The 20,402-nt window shown below is 47.2% G+C and overlaps 1 protein-coding gene across 1 annotated transcript in view; it reads right to left on the reverse strand.

The window, feature by feature from the left end:
* The window catches only part of LOC310784413 (netrin receptor UNC5D-like), a gene marked incomplete at both ends in the record, with an annotated part of 226,600 nt that overhangs the window by 24,776 nt on the left and 181,422 nt on the right, over positions 1 to 20,402 (reverse strand). The window contains 2 exons of the mRNA XM_083645416.1: positions 12,847 to 12,931; positions 19,485 to 19,823. Of these exons, the coding sequence (XP_083501542.1) occupies positions 12,847 to 12,931; positions 19,485 to 19,823 (424 nt within the window). The remainder of the gene's footprint in view (positions 1 to 12,846; positions 12,932 to 19,484; positions 19,824 to 20,402) is intronic.

The raw sequence follows: 20,402 nt of genomic DNA on the forward strand, positions 1-20,402 counted from the left end.
ACTTGTCATCAGGATGAAGGGCTCTATATCAATTCCACTTGTCATCAGGATGAAGGGCTCTATATCAATTCCACTTGTCATCAGGATGAAGGGCTCTATATCAATTCCACTTGTCATCAGGATGAAGAGCTCTATATCAATTCCACTTGTCATCATGATGAAGGGCTCTATATCAATTCCACTTGTCATCAGGATGAAGGGCTCTATATCAATTCCACTTGTCATCAGGATGAAGGGCTCTATATCAATTCCACTTGTCATCAGGATGAAGGGCTCTATACGGTGGCTTCCAGAGCCTCTAGATGAGGTGCATTATTTAAAGTGAATGATCCTCTGGGACCCGGGAGCCGTGCAAAGTGGCAGATTGGGCCGGGCCAGCTTAATGAATGCACATATTAACACGCTCCATTAGCCTCACCTTTATTTGCTTGTAGTCTCCCACCTGTTTGTGCCACCGTGATTCTGTCCTTTTTTTAAGGCCGCATGGCTGCATTCATCAGACAGGCATGTAGAGGTGAAGATCCATGATGCATCGCTCCAGTATCCAACTCCTACTTTTCCTGCTCCTCTTTTCATCATGCTTTTGCAACATCTCTCTTCTCTCTCGACACTAGCGAAACATCTGGACTCACTCTGGAGCTCTCCATGGTGCTGAATCTGTTTTGAGTCATTTTGGCCACTCATTTGAGATTTTCGCCCATTTAGTCGACCCTAATTACCTAAATCAAAAATCCGGCTCCGTTAGGTCATCCGCAGGGGTTCTCTTTATACTTCCTGAAAGAGTCAGCGCGATCACAGGTAAAATGGCATAGCTGTGGCCGAACACAATTCTGCTCACTCGCTCGCTCACTCACTCGCTCACTCACTCGCTCACTCACTCACTCACTCACTCAAACACTCACACACAAACACTTTGCATTCTTATTATAGGATAGGATGCAGAAATGCAAATAGTGGAACACATTATCTCACTATCTCTCTCCTCTCTCTCCTCTCTCTCCTCTCTCTCTCTCTCTCTCTCTCTCTCTCTCTCGCTCTGTGTCTCTCTCTCTAACTGCAATCTCTCTGCTGTGAAACATTTATCAAAAGGGCTGATCAAAGACCATCAAAGGAAACAGCTTGATTAGCAAAGAACAGCTGGGCAAAGCATCACAGTAAACTCAAACAAGTCACTGATCAGTTTGAAAACATTTCAAATGCGATTAAGTGCCTTGATATATAATGCCTTTGTAACGACTATACAACTAACTTTCATACCACTTCATCTCTAAGCCTGGGCCACCGTGCGCTACAATTCGGACACACAGTCACACCCTCCCGCCTGGTCCGTAACCTCGGTATCATCATGGATCCCACCCTCTCCTTCAAGTCACACATCAATAACATGACCAAAGCGTCCTCCTTCCACCTGCGTAACATTGCACGACTCCGCTCCACTCTCTCCTCCTCAGCTGCAGAAACACTCATCCACGCCTTCATCACATCCAGACTAGACTACTGCAACAGCATTCTCTACGGCCTCCCTTCCACTGTCCTCCAAAAACTGCAATATGTTCAACACTCGGCTGCCCATAGTTGCTCACCCACTACTGCTCCAGAGAACATATCACACCCATCCTCCAACACCTCCACTGGCTCCCAATACAGCACCGGATTCATTTCAAAATCCTCCTCATCACTTACAAAGCTCTCAATAATCTCGCCCTCCCCCCCCCCCCCCCCATACCTGACAGATCTCCTCCATCACCACTCCACCACTCGCCACCTCCGATCTGCTGATGCCAACCTTCTCACCAAGAACAAGTAGCGCACCTTGGGGCACAGAGCATTTGCCATCGCTGCCCCAAACCTCTGGAATTCCCTGTCGCCTAGCATCCGAAACTCTGACACACTCACTTCTTTATAAAGCAACTCAAATCCCACCTGTTCAAGAAAGCCTACAATATCTGACTTCCACCTCCACCATTCTCCTCCTTCACACTGTAACCGCTTTCTCTGTATTTGTTCTGTATCTGTGTTTGTTAAATGGTTCATTGTTTTCATGTAAAGTGTCTTTGAGTATTTAGAAAAGCGCTATATAAGTCCCATCTATTATTATTATTATTATTATTATGAATTCACTTGACTTGGAAATGAGTGGAAGCAACAACGCTAATCACTTGAAACAACTCAAAAGGTTATTTGTTCACTTAGTGTTGAGAGTCCTACACACGGAACATAACACAACGGTCTACTCCACTCCTGAAATCACAAGTCAATAAAAGATAGCTAGGAGTAGACATACTTGTAGATTTGGCATAAATACATCTCCATTGTCAAGTCCCCTTTTCATGCATGTAGCTTGCGTTATTCGTGCAGACATTTCTTAAATGATATACAGAACTTCATATACAAATGCAGACTATCACACATTGAGTCACACCTGATATCAGTTTACCAATATATCAGGCAGGCAGGCACGTGCAGGGGCAGGGTGTGTGTGTGTGTGTGTGTGTGTGTGTGTGTGTGTGTGTGTGTGTGTGTGTATGGGGGGGGGGGGGGGGTGTTGGTGGGCACCTGCCCCTTTGCTCCGTAGTCAATGTCTTCCATCTCCTATATCATATTATGATACACGTTTGTTTTGTTTTCAGAACAGCACATGTGAAAGCTTTCATGAATGGCATTAGATTGAATCACTATTGTATGGTATCAGTCAGGGATAGAGAGAGTAGCAAAATGGAGATTTATATGGGGGGAAATAGCAGATTATTATGTGTGTAGATGTATTTGTCAACTTCAAGTTACATCTATGTGAGGTGAATCACAAATGACACCCACCACAATGAAAATGACTATCCAGTCCAAGGCGTATCCCCAATATTGTAGTTTAATGTTGTAGTTTAGGATGACTTCGGCTTCCAAATAAGATAACACATACAAACTTCAAAGCATGTGGTTAATAAGGGGTTTAATAGATTTTTTTTTATTGGACTATCTGATGAGGTAAGGACATGAATGTGATATGTGAATGTGAGTTTTCTCTTTCTTCACTACATAAGTCACTGGTCAAAAGTAGCCGTGTGGTTAAATTTGCAAGGCACTCCATGTTGCTTGGACTGAGAGTTTGCTGGCAGAAACTGCCGTCACCTGGCGGAGTGAGTGAAGGGAAACTGGTGTCACCCGGCAGAGTGAGTGAAGGGAAACTGGCGTCACCCGGCGGAGTGAGTGAAGGGAAACTGGCGTCACCCGGCGGAGTGAGTGAAGGGAAACTGGCGTCACCCGGCGGAGTGAGTGAAGGGAAACTGGCGTCACCCGGCAGAGTGAGTGAAGGGAAACTGGCGTCACCCGGCAGAGTGAGTGAAGGGAAACTGGCGTCACCCGGCAGAGTGAGTGAAGGGAAACTGGCGTCACCCGGCAGAGTGAGTGAAGGGAAACTGGTGTCACCCGGCAGAGTGAGTGAAGGTAAACTGGTGTCACCCGGCAGAGTGAGTGAAGGGAAACTGGCGTCACCCGGCAGAGTGAGTGAAGGGAAACTGGTGTCACCCGGCAGAGTGAGTGAAGGTAAACTTCCATCACCCGGCAGAGTGAGTGAAGGTAAACTGGTGTCACTCGGCAGAGTGAGTGAAGGGAAACTGGTGTCACCCGGCAGAGTGAGTGAAGGGAAACTGGTGTCACCCGGCAGAGTGAGTGAAGGGAAACTGGTGTCACCCGGCAGAGTGAGTGGTGTCACCCGGCAGAGTGAGTGAAGGGAAACTGGTGTCACCTAGTGGAGTGAGTGAAGGGAAACTGGTGTCACCCGGCAGAGTGAGTGAAGGGAAACTGGTGTCACCCGGCAGAGTGAGTGAAGGGAAACTGGTGTCACCCGGCAGAGTGAGTGGTGTCACCCGGCAGAGTGAGTGAAGGGAAACTGGTGTCACCTGGTGGAGTGAGTGAAGGGAAACTGGTGTCACCCGGCAGAGTGAGTGGTGTCACCCGGCAGAGTGAGTGAAGGTAAACTGGCGTCACCCGGCAGAGTGAGTGAAGGGAAACTGGCGTCACCCGGCAGAGTGAGTGAAGGGAAACTGGTGTCACCCGGTGGAGTGAGTAAAGGGAGTCACCCGGCGGGGGTGAGTGAAGGGAGTTCTCAGTCCAGGCAACATGGAGGGAAGGTAAACGTTTATTTCCATATACAAAATTATACAATGCTGGTTGAAAAGCATCAAAGTGATCCTTTACGTAGCCTGTGTATTTTATCTGCATGTAATTGTGTGGTTTCTTGAAAGCCTGTTTTATTGAAGTGAAAAACTAATATGAAGTGTGAACATAGCAAGCGTCACTTTATAGTCGCTGCAGTAAAATCATGAATGTGTTTGTTCTTGAGCTAGTTTGACTGAGGCGTCATTCATCCACTGTTTTATTCATTCATCTGAAATGATACGTTTGAAAAAATAATGCCGATAATGACAGTCAAGTCTATTTGTATAGCCCTAATTCACAAGCATGTCTCAGAGGACTTCACAGAGAATACTCTAGCTAAATCTAGCTGACACAACAATAGCAATTACAGTAGTAATAATGACGTCATGATTGAACAATCATATAGAGAGAGACAGAAAGAGAAAGAGAGGGAGAAATGGGGATGGAAATGTGGGGGAGGAGAGAGCAGGGAAATGGAGGAGATGGGGAGCGAGCAGGGAAGGGAGAGCGGGGGGGTGTGTGGGAGGAGGGAGCAGGGAAAGGGAGGAGATGGGGAGGGAGCAGGGAAGGGAGCGCGGGGGGATGTGGGGGAGGAGGGAGCAGGGAAAGGGAGGAGGTGGGGAGGGAGCAGGGGAGGGAGAGCGGGGGGATGTGGGGGAGGAGGGAGCAGGGAAAGGGAGGAGATGGGGAGAGAGCAGGGAAGGGAGAGCGGGGGGATGTGGGGGAGAAGGCAGCAGGGAAAGGGAGGAGGTGGGGAGGGAGCAGGGGAGGGAGAGCGGGGGGGATGTGGGGGAGAAGGCAGCAGGGAAAGGGAGGAGGTGGGGAGGGAGCAGGGGAGGGAGAGCGGGGGGGATGTGGGGGAGAAGGCAGCAGGGAAAGGGAGGAGGTGGGGAGGGAGCAGGGGAGGGAGAGCGGGGGGGATGTGGGGGAGAAGGCAGCAGGGAAAGGGAGGAGGTGGGGAGGGAGCAGTAAATGGATAAATCGACTATAGAGCAATAGAGCAATAAAACATCTTAGATCAAGTTGAAGCCGGGTTTGACAGCTTAATGTCACCTAAGCAGGGACATGAATTTGTGCGCTCTGGACCGAAACCATGAACAATGTGCCCCATCACAGAGAGAGAGACAGAGAGACAGAGAGAGAGAGAGGGAGGGAGGGAGAGAGAAAGAGAGAGAGTGGGAGGGACTGAGAGAGAGAGAGAGGGAGGGAGGGAGAGAGAAAGGGGGAGAGAGAGAGAGAGAGAGAGAGAGAGAAAGAGGGAGGGAGGGAGGGAGAGAGAGGGAGAGAGAGAGTTCTGCTGTGAGATCTATGGACCATGACAGCCAGGGAGGTTCAGAGTGGGAGCTGCCAGCCCGAGCCAGTCACTGTGGCCAGCTTTGACTCTGACCAGAGGCTGAGACATCATGTCACATCTAACGCACTGTTTCACCTGTGCTGACAAACCACATATGAGATTAATCATATGAGCCTTCAAACTCCAAAACTCATTCCTCAATTCGCTTTGTGAGAAGAAGCATGAGCATCGGCTATGTGCACCGGCGCCACCGGTTTTTCAGATCAAACCGGACCGGGAGGCATCAAGACGACCAACAAAACCTATTATTTCTGAAATGTTTGTCCACGCCTCTTTCCTAAAGTAAAATATACACATATTGAAACTCCGGTTTCATCCTGAAAAGCTCATTCCCTACCAGCACAGAGCTGTTTCTGCCTCAATAGGTTGAAGGATTTATGTTACAACACAAAGCGCTCGTAAAACCTTGGAGGGAAAAGGAAAATATGTCTGACCTAAGCAAAATCCAGCCTTCAGAAGAATTAGATCAGCCTTTGAAAAAGAAAAAGAACTTGAAACACATCTTAAAAGTAAGCTTTAACAGGAATCTATCAGGGTGTGGAGAAGTGGGTTGGATAGGGAAAACAATGGAATAAAGAATACAGTTCTCTGCAGGTACTCTGGCCTGCCAGGATAGAGACAGTGATTGACAGCTGGCGAGATGACAAGCACAACAGACCACAGGGCTGTCTACAGTAAACACATTTTCACTCACACAGAGTGAAAAAATAAATAAATAAATAAACACTTCAAAAATCACAGCTGTGGCCAAAACCAAACACTGTTAGGTTTGGCCCTGAAATATATTGAAGTATTTCAAAGGTGAGTATGGTAGATAAACCAGTGGGATGAACCAGAGCCGATATGCTGGTAGGTAAGAATCTATAAAAGGAAATGAATGGAGCTAGCGTGATACATATAAACTAGGCCTGCTTGTAAAGATTTAAATGGCAGCTTACACGTCATGTACACAACACATTTCAACAACACTGCCTAAATATGATTTGCTGCCCACAGTACATGGTAAATCTGGTGAGTTTAAAGTAGAGCTGATCAGGATAACACTTCTTTTACGTCAGTGATAAAATAGAGATCAAAATTAAAAGACAAAAATAATGTCAACTCACTTCCCTGACAACAACTCACTTACCTGACAACAACTCACTTCCCCGACAAACAACTCACTTCCCTGACAACAACTCACTTCCCCGACAAACAACTCACTTCCCCAACAAACAACTCACTTCCCCGACAACAACTCACTACCCCGACAACAACTCACTTCCCCGACAACAACTCACTTCCCCGACAAACAACTCACTTCCCTGACAACAACTCACTTCCACGACAACAACTCACTTCCCTGACAACAACTCACTTCCCTGACAAACAACTCACTTCCCCGACAAACAACTCACTTCCCTGACAACTGCTGACTTCTTCAGACACTGTGCCGCCCTGTCATTATTCTCCACCATTAATGGCTGCATTCTCAGGCGGTCTCTTTCTTCTGTGACTTAGTTCACTCTGATGGCCGTGAAGAAACAGGGACATTTCAGAAGAAGATGGACACCCTTGTGCCCCCCCCCCCCCCCCAGAGATGGTCCATGGTAGGGTCATTACCTAGCCGTGATCAGAATGCATAATGCGTATGCTGTCGAGATGCAAGACCCCGGGAGACGACCGCGCCTCCCACTCCGTAGCTGTGTCCGTCAGTGCACCATGCTCCACTCATCACCGCGTTCATCACCGCTTAAACAAGCAGCCTAGGTCGCGACCCTCTCCCCGAGCGCCTCGCTGTTGACAACACGTGGAGTATATAACTACATATTGACTCTCGGCAGAGTTGCGGGGACAAGAGAGAGATTGGAGGTTTGACTGCCTCCTCCCAGTCTGTTGGCCCCGACTACCACCCGCAGGTGAGCTGAAAGGAACAGCCATATCGTGACACCTAGAGGACTCCCATAGAGAGCAGGAGACAGGCTGTGGTGCTCGCTGGGCCCATCTGTCACACAGCCCAGAGGGAAACAGAGGTGGTGGAGTGGCCATGTTTGTTTCCACCGCTCTTTGCTTGCTTTACAGCACTATTTTTTAAGGCATTTTGCATTAAAGCGGCTAATTCTCTGCTGATATATGTCGTCTCTTGATTCACACTCTCAACCTATCATCTCTCTACACTTTACTCCTATCATCTCTCTACACTTTACCCCTATCATCTCTCTACCCTTTACCCCATCATCTCTCTACACTGGCCTTTACCCCTATCATCTCTCTACCCTTTACACCATCATCTCTCTACCCTTTACACCATCATCTCTCTACCCTTTACCCCTATCATCTCTCTACCCTTTACCCCTATCATCTCTCTACCCTTTACCCCTACCATCTCTCTACCCTTTACCCCATCAGCTCTCTACCCTTTACCCCTATCATCTCTCTACCCTTTACCCCATCATCTCTCTACCCTTTACCCCATCATCTCTCTACCCTTTACCCCTATCATCTCTCTACCCTTTACCCCATCATCTCTCTATCCTTTACCCCTATCATCTCTCTACCCTTTACCCCTATCATCTCTCTACCCTTTACCCCTATCATCTCTCTACCCTTTACCCCTATCATCTCTCTACCCTTTACCCCATCATCTCTCTACACTTTACCCCATCATCTCTCTACCCTTTACCCCTATCATCTCTCTACACTTTACCCCTATCATCTCTCTACCCTTTACCCCTATCATCTCTCTACCCTTTACCCCATCATCTCTCTACACTTTACCCCTACCATCTCTCTACCCTTTACCCCTATCATCTCTCTACCCTTTACCCCTATCATCTCTCTATCCTTTACCCCTATCATCTCTCTACCCTTTACCCCTATCATCTCTCTACCCTTTACCCCATCATCTCTCTACACTGGCCTTTACCCCTATCATCTCTCTACCCTTTACACCATCATCTCTCTACCCTTTACCCCTATCATCTCTCTACCCTTTACCCCATCATCTCTCTACACTTTACCCCTACCATCTCTCTACCCTTTACCCCTATCATCTCTCTACCCTTTACCCCTATCATCTCTCTATCCTTTACCCCTATCATCTCTCTACCCTTTACCCCTATCATCTCTCTACCCTTTACCCCATCATCTCTCTACACTGGCCTTTACCCCTATCATCTCTCTACCCTTTACACCATCATCTCTCTACCCTTTACACCATCATCTCTCTACCCTTTACCCCTATCATCTCTCTACCCTTTACCCCTATCATCTCTCTACCCTTTACCCCATCAGCTCTCTACCCTTTACCCCTATCATCTCTCTACCCTTTACCCCATCATCTCTCTACCCTTTACCCCATCATCTCTCTACCCTTTACCCCATCATCTCTCTATCCTTTACCCCTATCATCTCTCTACCCTTTACCCCTATCATCTCTCTACCCTTTACCCCATCATCTCTCTACCCTTTACCCCTATCATCTCTCTACCCTTTACCCCATCATCTCTCTACACTTTACCCCATCATCTCTCTACCCTTTACCCCTATCATCTCTCTACACTTTACCCCTATCATCTCTCTACCCTTTACCCCTATCATCTCTCTACACTTTACCCCTACCATCTCTCTACACTTTACCCCATCATCTCTCTACCCTTTACCCCTATCATCTCTCTACCCTTTACCCCATCATCTCTCTACCCTTTACCCCCATCAGCTCTCTACCCTTTACCCCTATCATCTCTCTACCCTTTACCCCATCATCTCTCTACCCTTTACCCCTATCATCTCTCTACCCTTTACCCCATCATCTCTCTACCCTTTACCCCTATCATCTCTCTACCCTTTACCCTATCATCTCTCTACCCTTTACCCCTATCATCTCTCTACCCTTTACCCCTATCATCTCTCTACCCTTTACCCCTATCATCTCTCTACCCTTTACCCCTATCATCTCTCTACCCTTTACCCCATCATCTCTCTACCCTTTACCCCATCATCTCTCTACCCTTTACCCCATCATCTCTCTACCCTTTACCCCATCATCTCTCTACCCTTTACCTCTATCATCTCTCTACCCTTTACCCCATCATCTCTCTACCCTTTACCCCTATCATCTCTCTACCCTTTACTCCATCATCTCTCTACCCTTTACCCCTATCATCTCTCTACCCTTTACACCATCATCTCTCTACCCTTTACCCCTATCATCTCTCTACCCTTTACCCCTATCATCTCTCTACCCTTTACCCCATCATCTCTCTACCCTTTACCCCTATCATCTCTCTACACTTTACCCCTATCATCTCTCTACCCTTTACCCCATCATCTCTCTACCCTTTACCCCATCATCTCTCTACCCTTTACCCCATCATCTCTCTATCCTTTACCCCTATCATCTCTCTACCCTTTACCCCTATCATCTCTCTACCCTTTACCCCATCATCTCTCTACCCTTTACCCCTATCATCTCTCTACCCTTTACCCCATCATCTCTCTACACTTTACCCCATCATCTCTCTACCCTTTACCCCTATCATCTCTCTACACTTTACCCCTATCATCTCTCTACCCTTTACCCCTATCATCTCTCTACACTTTACCCCTACCATCTCTCTACACTTTACCCCATCATCTCTCTACCCTTTACCCCTATCATCTCTCTACCCTTTACCCCATCATCTCTCTACCCTTTACCCCCATCAGCTCTCTACCCTTTACCCCTATCATCTCTCTACCCTTTACCCCATCATCTCTCTACCCTTTACCCCTATCATCTCTCTACCCTTTACCCCATCATCTCTCTACCCTTTACCCCTATCATCTCTCTACCCTTTACCCTATCATCTCTCTACCCTTTACCCCTATCATCTCTCTACCCTTTACCCCTATCATCTCTCTACCCTTTACCCCTATCATCTCTCTACCCTTTACCCCTATCATCTCTCTACCCTTTACCCCATCATCTCTCTACCCTTTACCCCATCATCTCTCTACCCTTTACCCCATCATCTCTCTACCCTTTACCCCATCATCTCTCTACCCTTTACCTCTATCATCTCTCTACCCTTTACCCCATCATCTCTCTACCCTTTACCCCTATCATCTCTCTACCCTTTACACCATCATCTCTCTACCCTTTACCCCTATCATCTCTCTACCCTTTACCCCATCATCTCTCTACCCTTTACCCCTATCATCTCTCTACCCTTTACCCCTACCATCTCTCTACCCTTTACCCCATCAGCTCTCTACGCTTTACCCCATCATCTCTCTACCCTTTACCCCATCATCTCTCTACCCTTTACCCCATCATCTCTCTACCCTTTACCCCATCATCTCTCTACCCTTTACCCCTATCATCTCTCTACCCTTTACCTCTATCATCTCTCTACCCTTTACTCCATCATCTCTCTACCCTTTACCCCTATCATCTCTCTACCCTTTACACCATCATCTCTCTACCCTTTACCCCTATCATCTCTCTACCCTTTACCCCATCATCTCTCTACCCTTTACCCCTATCATCTCTCTACACTTTACCCCTATCATCTCTCTACCCTTTACCCCTATCATCTCTCTACCCTTTACCCCATCATCTCTCTACCCTTTACCCCATCATCTCTCTACCCTTTACCCCTATCATCTCTCTACCCTTTACCCCATCATCTCTCTACCCTTTACCCCCATCATCTCTCTACCCTTTACCCCTATCATCTCTCTACCCTTTACCCCTATCATCTCTCTACCCTTTACCCCTATCATCTCTCTACACTTTACCCCTATCATCTCTCTACACTTTACCCCTATCATCTCTCTACACTTTACCCCTATCATCTCTCTACCTTTTACCCCATCATCTCTCTACCGTTTACCCCTATCATCTCTCTACCCTTTACCCCATCATCTCTCTACCCTTTACCCCTATCATCTCTCTACCCTTTACCCCATCATCTCTCTACCCTTTACCCCTATCATCTCTCTACCCTTTACCCCATCATCTCTCTACCCTTTACTCCTATCATCTCTCTACCCTTTACTCCTATCATCTCTCTACCCTTTACCCCTATCATCTCTCTACCCTTTACTCCTATCATCTCTCTACCCTTTACCCCATCATCTCTCTACCCTTTACCCCTATCATCTCTCTACCCTTTACCCCTATCATCTCTCTACCCTTTACCCCTATCATCTCTCTACCCTTTACCCCTATCATCTCTCTACCCTCCATATCCCTCTTCCCTCGACCCCCTTTTCCATCAATATATAATCTAAATACATTCCATTGTGCCGTGGTCTTCATTAATGAATCAGTATTTTTGAGTAGAGCTAATAGTGGTGCTACCAGCTTGTCTTTATGTCTGTTGGCATTACAATCGCATAGCGTTCTGCAGCCTAGTGACAGCAGAGACAGCCACATGTGCATGTGTTTATGCCATATGGATGTCAGGATGGGTTTGGTTTGGATGGGAACCTACGAGCGACTGATGTGTACTGTGTGATTTGGACTACAACATGTTAGCTCAGCTTGCCTGCCAATGTCTTTCTATACTAGTTTTACAGACAATTACGCTGCGAGAGTATTCTAACATATATCGTTTATGCTTTACTATCAGTTCCCATTTCCCCCCATTACCCGCGCTGTGGCGCTGGTCGCTTGTTTATTTAAAGCTTATCAATATTGAACCGTGTCCAAATTGCACCAAATCCGACACTGCACATCCTCCAAGTGTGAAGTCGATCAGACGAACGGTTCTTGAGATATGTGAAGGACACACTTTCACATACACACACACACACACACACACACACACACACACACACACACACACACACACACACACACACACACAAACACACACACACACACACACACACACACACACACACACAGATTCCTCGCTTTATAGTATGATTATTATGTCATAACATCTCATCTTAACATCTTCATCTTGACACTTGGGGAAAAAAACGAGAACTAGCGTATAAACATGGGCATGGGGCTGGCTCATTAAACTCAGACCATAAACAGGCAAAATCACATTTCTTTGACATCAATTTGCTTGAATCTAATTCTGTGGTAATGAAGATGTCAAAAATATGGCATTAAACTTGTAACTTTCTAATCTGCTTCAGTAGCGCTAACAAGGAAATCGAGAGTTTAGACGTGGAAGTCCTATGAAGTGTGTGGAGAACCGCATCGGCTTGCGCTAATGAAATGTAATGGAGAATATGAATAATTGAAGGGAGAAACTAGAGGAAAGGGGACAGTGAGGACATAGAAAGTCAGAGGAGATAGATGATGAGACAGGGCCAGACTGACAGACAGATGATATTTGGGTAAACTCTGGCCTCACCTTGGCTCTCCCTGATTGATCACCATGTACATCTCCCAGGACATATCTTCAGCCACCGCACCATGAGGCACCAGCAGGCTGACCCCTGGAAAACACACACAAATATGTCAACAACTCCAACAGCCTGACAGCATAGGGCAAAAACCAAGGTCCTATTTATTATAAAAGTCCTATTTATACATTGTAATGACCACAATTGCCCACTAGAGGACGGTAGTGGATAAGGACAGACACTGCAAGTCACATGACTTGGGGTTGGGCCAACTGGACTGTGTTCCTGCCCGGTGTCAGTGCAATAGACCCTTCTCACGGGGGCCATTTTGTGTCGAGAAGCCAGGGTAAACACAGGTGCAAGCAAAACACTAATGAGGGTTTCCAAATCCCAATCATGGAAGTTGGAAACCCTCATTAGTGTTTTGCTTGCACCTGTGTTTACCCTGGCTTCTCGACACAAAATGGCCCCCGTGAGAAGGGTCTATTTCGGCTCGGCTACAAGATCGGCTCGGGCACGCACTGTGATTGGCTGTACGTTGGGCATGTGGTGGGATTAACGTGGGCAAAATGGCCAACAGCTTTAGATTAGCTAACAAGCGAACGCTAAGCTACTGATGTTATCAGACATGATAGACATTAAAAATGTGAATCAGGGTTAGGGTTACGGGTTAGGGTTAGACCCCGTTGTGGACCCCGAGCCGAGCACTTCCGGTAGGGCGAGCCGAATCTGTAGGCCGAGTAGATCCTGTACCTACACCGGCAGTCTAGTCTGCTCACTGAGCAGGCAGCAGACCACAGCAGATATCAGCTAACGTTAGTTAGCCACATCATGTTAGCTAGCCTACAACAAGCTCTAACATGTTAGAGATATGTAAATAAATGGCGGCAATAACTTTCTGGGCCAAAATGAGATCCACCGTCCAATTACTTTCCCTTGATTCCATTGTGTGATCATATCAAAGAAACAATAAAAATGTCACTAATATGTTGAATAATTATAGAAATTAGTTTTAACAAAATGCGATAAAATCTAGGCTATCTAAACCACTGGATTTGACATTGTCGATATATAAGTCACATTATATTTGATTTGGATTTAGCTGTAAACACAGTGTTCTGTCTTTAATCCATTAGGATCTTTTTTTTATTTTGATCTCACAAATGAAAATGTTTTGCTCATGTAACTTCTCTCAAGAAGCAAGTGGAGATTTCTGCAGTGTTTCACCAGAACACTGCTGCCCAACACTGTTGGCTGGCAGTGACACTCTTCATCCACTACTGTATGTGAAACCAGAACGCTGTTGGTTGGCAGTGACACTCTTCTTCCACTACGTGAAACCAGAACACTGTTGGCTGACAGTGACACTCTTCATCCACTATGTGAAACCAGAACACTGGTGGCTGGCAGTGACACTATTCATCCACTATGTGAAACCAGAACACTGGTGGCTGACAGTGACACTCTTCATCCACTATGTGAAACCAGAACACTGGTGGCTGACAGTGACACTCTTCATCCACTATGTGAAACCAGAACACTGGTGGCTGACAGTGACACTCTTCATCCACTATGTGAAACCAGAACACTGTTGGCTGGCAGTGACACTCTTCATCCACTATGTGAAACCAGAACACTGTTGGCTGACAGTGACACTCTTCATCCACTATGTGAAACCAGAACACTGGTGGCTGACAGTGAAACTCTTCATCCACTATGTGAAACCAGAACACTGGTGGCTGACAGTGACACTCTTCATCCACTATGTGAAACCAGAACACTGTTGGCTGACAGTGACACTCTTCATCCACTATGTGAAACCAGAACACTGGTGGCTGGCAGTGACACTATTCATCCACTATGTGAAACCAGAACACTGGTGGCTGACAGTGACACTCTTCATCCACTATGTGAAACCAGAACACTGGTGGCTGACAGTGACACTCTTCATCCACTATGTGAAACCAGAACACTGGTGGCTGACAGTGACACTCTTCATCCACTATGTGAAACCAGAACACTGTTGGCTGGCAGTGACACTCTTCATCCACTATGTGAAACCAGAACACTGTTGGCTGACAGTGACACTCTTCATCCACTATGTGAAACCAGAACACTGGTGGCTGACAGTGAAACTCTTCATCCACTATGTGAAACCAGAACACTGGTGGCTGACAGTGACACTCTTCATCCACTATGTGAAACCAGAACACTCTTGGCTGACAGTGACACTCTTCATCCACTATGTGAAACCAGAACACTGGTGGCTGGCAGTGACACTCTTCATCGGGATCATGTCTATGTTCCCCGGGTTCTATGTTCCCCGGGTTCTATATTCCCCGTTTTTCACTAACCCTAAACCTAACCTCCCCCAGACCCTAACCCAAAACCTAACCTCTCCCACCCCCCACGCCTAAACCTAACCTCCCCCAGGCCCTAACCCAAAACCTAACCTCTCCCAGGGAACATAGCGGGGAACATAGGACCCTATTTGGGAAAAGCGGGGAACATAGGGATGACCCCTTTTCATCCACTATGTGAAACCAGAACACTGGTGGCTGACAGTGACACTCTTCATCCACTATGTGAAACCAGAACACTGGTGGCTGACAGTGACACTCTTCATCCACTATGTGAAACCAGAACACTGGTGGCTGGCAGTGACACTCTTCATCCACTATGTGAAACCAGAACACTGGTGGCTGACAGTGACACTCTTCATCCACTATGTGAAACCAGAACACTGGTGGCTGACAGTGACACTCTTCATCCACTATGTGAAACCAGAACACTGTTGGCTGACAGTGACACTCTTCATCCACTATGTGAAACCAGAACACTGGTGGCTGGCAGTGACACTATTCATCCACTATGTGAAACCAGAACACTGGTGGCTGACAGTGACACTCTTCATCCACTATGTGAAACCAGAACACTGGTGGCTGACAGTGACACTCTTCATCCACTATGTGAAACCAGAACACTGGTGGCTGACAGTGACACTCTTCATCCACTATGTGAAACCAGAACACTGTTGGCTGGCAGTGACACTCTTCATCCACTATGTGAAACCAGAACACTGTTGGCTGACAGTGACACTCTTCATCCACTATGTGAAACCAGAACACTGGTGGCTGACAGTGAAACTCTTCATCCACTATGTGAAACCAGAACACTGGTGGCTGACAGTGACACTCTTCATCCACTATGTGAAACCAGAACACTCTTGGCTGACAGTGACACTCTTCATCCACTATGTGAAACCAGAACACTGGTGGCTGACAGTGACACTCTTCATCCACTATGTGAAACCAGAACACTGTTGGCTGGCAGTGACACTCTTCATCCACTATGTGAAACCAGAACACTGGTGGCTGACAGTGACACTCTTCATCCACTATGTGAAACCAGAACACTGTTGGCTGACAGTGACACTCTTCATCCACTATGTGAAACCAGAACACTGTTGGCTGGCAGTGACACTCTTCATCCACTATGTGAAACCAGAACACTGGTGGCTGACAGTGACACTCTTCATCCACTATGTGAAACCAGAACACTGTTGGCTGACAGTGACACTCTTCATCCACTATGTGAAACCAGAACACTGGTGGCTGACAGTGACACTCTTCATCCACTATGTGAGTGGAAAGTGAAGAGCAGAGAGTATATTGTATAAAAGCACTGCTTTAAAAGGTGCACAAGAGCAGAGTGAGATGACAGAGAGACACAGAGGTTTTTGGCAGGTCTATGGAAAGTGAACATTTTGTAATAACTCTGACACCTCCAAACTGCGCATTAAATAAACGTGAGATCCTGTCTCGCATGTTAGCGATGACTGCTCTGTTGGTACCATGTAGGGGGAAAAAGATGAAATGTGTGGCTGTGCAGCTCTGTGCTGGAAATGGCGCAAAATACAAAACCCATTTTTTTTTTTAAAGGGTTTGAACTGTAAAATTGCGTGAGGTCTTTTTCAGAGAATTTCTACTCGGCTACTTTGGTTAAATATCACACATAGGTGAAAAGAGAGCTTCAGTCATCTGCAGTGAAGTGCCATTCACAGCTAATGAATAGTGGCCAGCATGTGTGAGAGCTGCTTGACAGCGGTGACTCTTCCACTACAGGAGCCTCCCCCTGAAAGAAGACAGGACGAGGCTGATTTCAGCTCAGCTCTCCACGCGGGCTGAGAGCCAGCGCTCTGCACACGAGGACCGCGAGAGTGGAACGTGAGTGCGGCGGGTTGGTGCGGACCGCTGACCCCGCGACAACGGCGGCGGTCCACTCAAAACTCCTCCAATCGCTCCCTCTGTGTTGGCGGGCCGCGATGACTGCTTGACCCCCTGTTTGCCTGAGAGAGCCGCCGAGGATGCAGAGGAATAACAAACAGCTACCTGCCTTGGCAACAGAGCCGGCAGATCCTAGCAACAGCTTCCACCAGTTGAAGATTGGTGTTAATGAAGTTTAAGAGCGACGACGTAGGAAGAAAAACGTGACTTTCTGCTGAATTCAAAGCACATGCTGCAACTGAGTTAACAACGAGCGATTGAGTGTATATTCGCCGGGGAGAAAATTCGCTGGGCGTCCGAGCCACAGAGACAGAGCGATAGGGCGAAAATTTGCTCGTCGCCCGAGATGAAATATCGGCCAATCAGTCGCTCGCTGTTCAACGCTGATTGGCTGCCGTGTGAGAGTGAGTCAAGGATCACACTGGCTTGGAACAAACCGCTGGTTTATTGTGTGGAAACAAACCGCATTGACGGCCGATTGACAGGCTGACATGAAGTGAAGTCTGTACTACCGGTATAGAGCTCGCGTTAAGAGCACGCTGATAGGCTTAGCTTGTAAACAACTACGGTGGCTCGTATAGTGGACAAACATCATGACATTGCGTAACGTTATAGGCCCCCAGATGTCCGTCAATTCTTGTGCCTGTTGACGAGCGATTTAAACACAGCGACAGAGCGACTCCAAAGGGTTGAATCGAGCGACAGAGAGAAAAATAAATATCTCGGTGTGAACACAGCTTTATACTCTAATTTGGTGACCTTTAAGCTTAAGTGGCCTCCCATACATTTGTACTACTACTTCTGTCTTAAGTGTTCCACTATTTCCACGCCTCTTTTTTTTTACACTGAAGGCAACGCAGTGTGGAAAGCAATGGATTGGATCTGTTGTTTTAGATGGAGCACGATGAAAGTGGAGGAAAATTGGTAGTAATTGTTACGTTGGCTGTGTGAGTTGTACAGTACCTAACAACACTTAGTGCTGCCTGCTGATAATGGCAGCTACTGCAGCCTCGTGTTATGGGAACCCAGTGCGCCCGGCGTGACCTGCTTTTCATTATCAACACAAAACAGAGTTGAGATAGTGCCTTTTCTAAATAAAAGAAATCACACGCAGGCGTCGAAGTAAGCAGTGCAGGTTCAGGAGTATTCATCTGAGAAAACGGAATAGAAGCACTCTATCTCTGTGTCGGGGGTCTGTCTGAGGCATTTTCCTGGCAGCTCAGGCTGTTGTCACCCTAATCACAGAACCCGGGGTTACATCTATAACCATAAGTTGTCTTGCTCTCTGCCAGACAGACAAACAGCAGCGGAGAAGCAAGATGTGTTCACGACAACGGAACGCTGTTTGCACAGACAGTTCTACTCTTTGATGAAATGGGTAGGCTACAAGAGAGGAACCGAAACTGAAACTGGTATCGATCCTATTGACGCTAGAAGTGATCTTCAATCCATCTCAATCTGATCTCAAGACATGCAGGGAAAAATATTGTATGCTAGCTGATGTGTTGATTAACTGTATAGACCTGTTATATGTTTGCAAACAGCGATTACGTATTTCACGCAGAACGTGACAGCTAGCATTTCAGCTAGCTGTCTTCAGAATATGGAAGATCCGGACACCTTCTCCATGTATTTTAATGGTTTGCCTGCAAACGACAGGTTCGGTTATCTTACACAAATAAGCTAATTCTTAGCAATGGAATGAGGTTTCCTCACCCATACTCACTGTTGGAATGGGTCTAGGAATTCTTTTACCTCATATATCTAATCTAATCTTTTTTCCCTTATTCGCCAGTTTCACTCCTACTTGTTTCCTCTGAATTTCTGCGACCACAATGCGCACGCAACTGCAGTGACGTAACCCTGTACACTCCAAATTGTTCTATAGGGCTTCCTGGGGACACCTCGGCATTCCGAAATGTCGGCACTCCGAAATACCGGCATTCCGACAAAATTGAGATCTGTCTCGCCATTGCGAAAGAACCCTCCCCCAGACCCTAACCCTAAACCTAACCTCTCCCACCCCCCACGCCTAAGCCTAACCTCCCCCAGAACCTAACCTCTCGGCGAAACATTTTTTGGAGATAAAAAGGGCCGCCTCTCCGAAAGCATAGAAGTCAATTATCGGAATGCCGACACTTCGGAATGGCGAGGTGTCCCCGGGCTTCCTGGCTCTCCCCTGCCGCTCTCTCCATTATGCATAGGCTACTCCTGATTGGTCTATCACCTCTCATGCTACAAACATATCGTGCTACAAACGGACGGACACACATGTCACTTATAGAAGCGGCTGCACTGCTTAAAAATGCGGAATAGTGTGAACACGTGCTGTGAAACCCAGCTGTGTTTGTGAAACCCACCTGTGTTTGGCACCACCAGGCGCCCTCCAGGGTGGCCAAACGTGGCCGTGGTCGTCAGCTGCTCCTTGGTGAAGGAGCCCTTCTTGCGCCTCTCCATGGTGCTGCAGCAGTCGCGGCCCAGGCCCCGGGGGAAGGTCTCCGGAGGGGCTTTGGCGTGGAACTCGGCTCGCTCGGCCACGCCCAGAGAAACCATGAAGGAGCTCTGGACTTTCACCTTGATGTCGGGCAGAGGGTCAAAGAGCTCTTTGTCGGCCGCGTCCTGGAAGCAGAGGGGCGTGCTGTAGGTCCGTCCCACCGTCATGTCCGGCTGCATCGACGAGTTGAGGAGCAGCGGGTTGCCTACAGACATGAAGAGACACACGACCGCACGGTCATCTAAAGTCCTATTCACAAGGGACTACACTAGTATAGTGTGGCGACTTCATGTGATTAATGAATTACACCCCAACCTCGACATTTTATGAACCACATTCGCACAGTTTACTCAAGTTTGCCGAAATCACTGGTGTATAAGGTCAAGATGTTACAATTGATCAACCACTGATTTAGCAAAGCAAAAGAGAAAAATGCACTCAAAACCTTCCTCTATAGATTCTGCTACTGTATTGATTTTTCATGACAGGAAGATACTGCATGAAGAAAAAAGACTTCACAAATTACATGCATGGGAGGTTTGGGATTAAAATCACCAACAATCTCCCAAATTATTAGGAATTCCTGGACGTCCCCAGTGATAATATTACTCCCGTGCGATAGGGCTTAAGAACCCCATCACCGGGATGTCCGGGCAAGCGACCAGTGAGGTGAGGGAGCACAACCTGGACAGAAGGTCCAGGGCTCAGAGCCATGGTCAGCATGTTGGATTTAATTAGCGAGCGGACACAGCTTGATCTCCATAATCCATCTGCTGGAGTCAGC

Source organism: Poromitra crassiceps (genome assembly GCF_964638095.1).
Source record: "Poromitra crassiceps genome assembly, chromosome: 10".
In the NCBI taxonomy this organism is placed as follows: Eukaryota; Metazoa; Chordata; class Actinopteri; order Beryciformes; family Melamphaidae; genus Poromitra; species Poromitra crassiceps.